Source organism: Sorex fumeus, unplaced genomic scaffold (assembly GCF_029834395.1).
Source record: "Sorex fumeus unplaced genomic scaffold, SorFum_2.1 ptg000047l, whole genome shotgun sequence".
Lineage (NCBI taxonomy): Eukaryota > Metazoa > Chordata > Mammalia > Eulipotyphla > Soricidae > Sorex > Sorex fumeus.
This window is the reverse complement of record NW_026606104.1, coordinates 37,020,075-37,024,928: the sequence shown is the minus strand read 5'-3', so window position 1 is coordinate 37,024,928 and position 4,854 is coordinate 37,020,075. Positions and strand designations below refer to the sequence as shown.

The window sequence follows — 4,854 nt, the reverse complement described above, 5'->3', positions numbered from 1 at the left end:
TGACAAAGACCTGCCCACAGTCAGGGAGTCCACGGTGGGACCAGGATTCCACGGCTTCAGCGCCGCCCAGCCCTGGACGTTGATGGAAGCAGCTGATCTAGTCGCCCCAGTCGCAAACCAGGAACAGGGAGGGCAGGGCAGGAGGAGGTCATGGGCAGTTCATGGCTCCCTGGCCTCCCGTTCTGCCCAGGTGGACTCAGGGGAGGGATTCACGAGGGCCGCTGTGACCAGTGATCCATGGATATTCCCAACCATGAAAGAGGCAGGCCACACCGGGCAGGAGGGTCTTCCGCCTCGCCTCCATCCCGAGGGTGCCAGCCGGGTTCCAAAGTCTAAAGGCCTAAGGTTTAGATCTAACCATGAGGACTGCAGCCGACCCCGAGGGGCATGTCAGGTCGGGGGGCTGCCCCCCTGCCCAAGAACTGGGGGAAGATCAAAGCCAGACCTGGGAGCATGTAGGAGAGAGCAGGAAAGAACAACCTCTAGGCTCAGTTGGCTGACTTCCCAGGCTCAGCTCATAGGCTCTTTTGTTTTGTTTGGGGGCCGCACCCAGCCGTGCTCAGGGCTGACTCCTGACTGTGTTCAGGGATCACTCCTGGCAAGGCTGGGGGGAATCATACGAGATTCTGGAGGTTGAACCCAAGTCAGGCACATGCAAGATAGCACATGTACTATCTCTCCAGTTCCAAGTCTTATAGGTTCTTGGGCAAAAGGTTCCCAGACCCAGAAAAGTGCCCTGCCTGGGGTCATGTGGTTCTCCCTGCAGATGACAAGGAGACTGCGAGAGCAAGACAGCAGGCAGAGGACATACTGCAGGGGCCAGTGGCATGGACCATATGCCCACTGGCACTGGGGCCCCAGGCCTGGTGAACTAAGTTTCTCACCCCCTTGGGCCCCATGGGATGAGGGGAGCAAGCCACTACACCTGGGGAGCCGGTCAGCTCAGTAGACCCTGTCAGCAATCAGGGGATAGCAGATGGTGACCAAAGTGAGGGGGGAAGAGAGAAGCACAGATCCCCCAACCCCCAAGGCTGCCTGGAAGCCGAGCCCACGGCCCAGGCTGGCCCCTCCCCTGGAGACTTGGCCAAAGTGCCAGGCCTGGAAGCAAAGTTGCATCACTGGGCATTCGAGGGTTAATGATGGGGAGTGGACAGGACCCGGGTATTTAACTAATTGGGGAGGTGCCCTGGGATCAGAAGCACCCCTGCTGGCCCTCTTGGAACCTGGCTCAGAGCCCCCAGGCACCTCCCCTCCCCAGCATGAAACCACCCCCTCTTCTGACCTTCTTGTGCCTCCTGGGTAAGTGACCCTCACGACCTTTTACCTGACCCTGACCCCAGCTGGGAATGCAGGGCTTTCCAGATGTCCCTAGGAAGGGCCCCGGGAACCAGCTCTCTGGTGAGTCCCAGGCCCCCCTGCTGGCCCTGGCCACAGGGTCAGAAAACAGAGGACTTGCTAGGGACGGAGCTAGGGGTGGGGGGAGAGGGGGAAGAGGAAGGGGAGTGTTTCCTGAGGGCAGCACATTCAGGCCTAGGAGAAAGAGCCAGCAGTTGGGGTGGGGGAAGGCTGGGGGAGGGTCTGCACCCACCCCCACTCCCTAACCAAAGTGGTCCTGGGCTCCAACCTGCACGGGGAAGGGGGGGCAGCACCCCCACCTGTGCCTGTATTGGTAGGACCTAGAAGAAGGGGGCCTAGGAGGCATCTTCTGAGACTGGGCAGCGACAGAGGGTCCCTGGGGGTGGGCTTACCCTTGTGGAAAGGATCAGAACCCACCTGGAGAGAACCCGGGAGTGGGAGGTAGGGCGTATGTTTGGGAGACTGCTGAGGGAGAGGGCTGGGCACGCTGGCACCGTGGGCACAGACTGGAGGTCCAGGCGGCCGGAGATCTGGACGCCATCCAGGGTGGGCACGATTGGAGAGGGGAGCGGGGTGGGGAGCAGAGACACTGGGAGATGTCTTGACCCAGACTTGAGGGGACCTCCGGGAAAGCTGGCTGGGAGGGCGGGTCCCAGGACTCCCGCGGCCTCGCCCTCCTTCCCCCGAAGTGGCCCCGGCTGGCGGGAACCTGGTCCAGTTCGGGGTGATGATTGAGCGGATGACGGGCAAGTCGGCGCTGCAGTACAACGACTACGGCTGCTACTGCGGCATCGGCGGCTCGCACTGGCCGGTGGACCCCACAGACTGGTGAGGGGGTGGCCGGGCAGAAGGCCCGCCCTGGGGGAGGAGCCCGGGAGGGGGAGGAGGGGGGCGGGCTGGCTCCCCGTGCCCAGCAGGCCTGTCACGCAGGTGCTGCCACGCGCACGACTGCTGCTATGGGCGGCTGCAGAAGCTGGGCTGCGAGCCCAAGCTGGAGCGCTACCTCTTCTCCACCAGCAAGTGCAACATCTTCTGCGGTGAGTGACCTGTCCCCCCTCCAGACGGGGGCTGGAGGAGAGGCCCACCACCGTGGACTCCTGGAGTGGCCTGTCCCTCTGCCCAGGCACCCATTTGACTTCCTGTCCAGGAACACCAGAGACCCCTTGGGCTCCTGCCCTAGCCCCAGGCACCTCCTCCCTCCAGCCCCACCCAGAGCCTCAGAATTGAACCCCACTCACACGCCCACCCAGCATGAGGTGCAGGGAAAACCCCCAGCACAAGGGCGCAGCTCTTGGGCCCTTGTGCCTGATAGCAGCTTTTACCCCAGGCTGGGTCTGGGCCCGCAGTTGAACGGGTGCTGGGGTCACTGCCAGAAAGTGGTGTCTGCCTGTTAAAGACAGGCCCAGGCCCCAAAGGTCTTGCTCCAGTCCCAGTGGCCTCTGGTCTGGGCACTAGTTGCTCTGAGGTCTGGGCCCGGGCCACAGGGATGGGAGCACTGTGGTTCCGAGCTTGCAGGTTAAAGCCCCCAGCACAGAGCCAAAGAGAGATGGAGCTTCCCAAGTCCACATTCCCAAAGCTGTATCTTCCAGGGGGCAGCAAGCTCTGGGACAGGGCCTATCTGGCCCGCTTGAACAAGCCCAGAGTCCCCAGAAGCCCTCCTCACCAGGTCCCCACACAGAGCCTCCTCACAGCCCCTGCCCAGGTCCACAGCACAGCTTCTGGCCACAGGGACAGCTGGGAGGAGGCCACAGGCCAACTGGAGCGCTGGGAAGGAAGGACGAGGCTTGTAAGAGGCTCACCTCGGACCTCTAAGTTCTCCCAGGGGGAGGAGCAAGGCCCGACCAGAGCCACTGGTGGCGGCATCCACTCCTCAAGGCGGCCTGGGCCCCTAGTGAGCGTCACATCTTCGGGGGCTCCCTCCAGGCTGGGGCAGGGAGAGGAGGGCTGATGTTGAGGGGGTCCTTTGAACAACAGTGTGGTTATGTGCAAGCCTCATAGCACTTGGTAGCCACTGTGCCCCTCCCCACTTAACAGAGGGCTTCCCCTCATTTCCCAAGGGCAACAGCACCTTCCAATTCCAGGCCCAGCGGAGGCTTAGTGAAGTGTAGAGGCTGACTTCGGGGAGACCATGAGTGGTCCTGGCAGATGTTGAGCTGTGACATGTATGTCCTTTTGGAGCATTTGGGGTGGCAGAGGCAGAGAGTAGAAGCAACTCTTGGGCCCTTGTGCCTGATAGCAGCTTTTACCCCAGGCTGGGTCTAGGCCCGCAGGTGAAGGGTGCTGGGGTAACTTCCGGAAAGTGGCGTCTGTCTGTTGAAGACAGGCCCAGGCCCCAAAGGTCTTGCTCCAGTCCCAGTGGCCTCTGATCTGGGCACTAACTGCTCTGAGGTCTGGGCCCAGGCCACAGGGATGGGAGCACTGTGGTTCTGAGCTTTCCTCCGTGCTTGCAAGTTAAAGCCCATCAGCAAGACTTATGCTGGGAGGTGGGAGAGGTAGCAGAGTAGGTAGGGCATTTGCCTTCCATGCGGCCAACCTGGATTCGATCCCCAGCATTCATATGGGGATGGGAAGAGTCCCCCAGACAGGGAGTTCCCTGCTTCTCACTCACCCGCAAGCATCTCCCTTAGAAGGGACTTCCAGCAGAATGGGGCTGAAGGTCGCACGGGTGCAGTTCCTTCCTGCAGCAGAGCTGAGGCCTGGGCTGCCCACCCCGACCCTGACTTGCCCTGTCTCCCACCTAGGGGGTAAGACCGCCTGCCAGCGTCAGACCTGCGAGTGTGACAGGACAGCAGCGCTCTGCTTTCGTCGCCACCTGAGGACCTACAACCGCAAATATGCCAATTACCCCAACAGACTGTGCACCGGGCCCACCCCACCCTGCAGAGGCTGACTGGCCTCCAGCTGCTGCCACACAGGCTGGGGGGGTGTTGGCACCAAAGACCCTGACTCTGGAAATTTCATCTGCCAACCTCTTCTTCCTCTCAAGAGCTCCCTCACTGGGGCTGATACTGTTGCTGGTCCCTGTAGACACAACACCCTCTGAGCACAAGCAGGGCCTCTGGAAGCCCCGATCTTCAGCCCTGACCAGGAACTCTGACCCAACCCTGCTCCCAACTTCCTTTTGTGAATGGTATTTCCTGTTAATTCGAGGACTCTTCAATTTGCAGATCTACCACTGAAGGATTGGTCTACAGAGTCACTCTCTTGTTTTTTGAGCACCAGCTATGTGTTATATTGGGATACAGGGGATGCCGATTCCACACGGATGGCCCCTGATAACATCATCCTCTTAATTTGCCATGCCAGTAACTTTTATGACTCCATTAACATTCTACAACCCTCCCCAAGGCAAATGGCAGTCTCTCTGAAAGAAATATGTGAGCCAAATGGAGACATGTGAGAAGCATGAAAAACACCAACCAAGGGGCCAGAAAGACAACAGAGGGGTTAAAGGTACTTGTGTTGCATGAGGTTCAATTCCCAGCACTAGATGTGGTC

The 4,854-nt window shown here is 60.3% G+C and overlaps 1 protein-coding gene across 1 annotated transcript; it reads left to right on the top strand.

Moving 5' to 3' along the window:
* Positions 1–1,259: 1,259 nt before the first annotated feature.
* PLA2G2E (phospholipase A2 group IIE) lies at positions 1,260–4,246 on the top strand. The gene is made up of 4 exons (XM_056122924.1): positions 1,260–1,299; positions 2,046–2,184; positions 2,287–2,393; positions 4,098–4,246. The coding sequence occupies exons 1-4, from the start codon at positions 1,260–1,262 to the stop codon at positions 4,244–4,246; spliced, it is 435 nt and encodes a 144-aa protein (XP_055978899.1).
* The last annotated feature ends 608 nt before the right edge of the window (positions 4,247–4,854 follow it).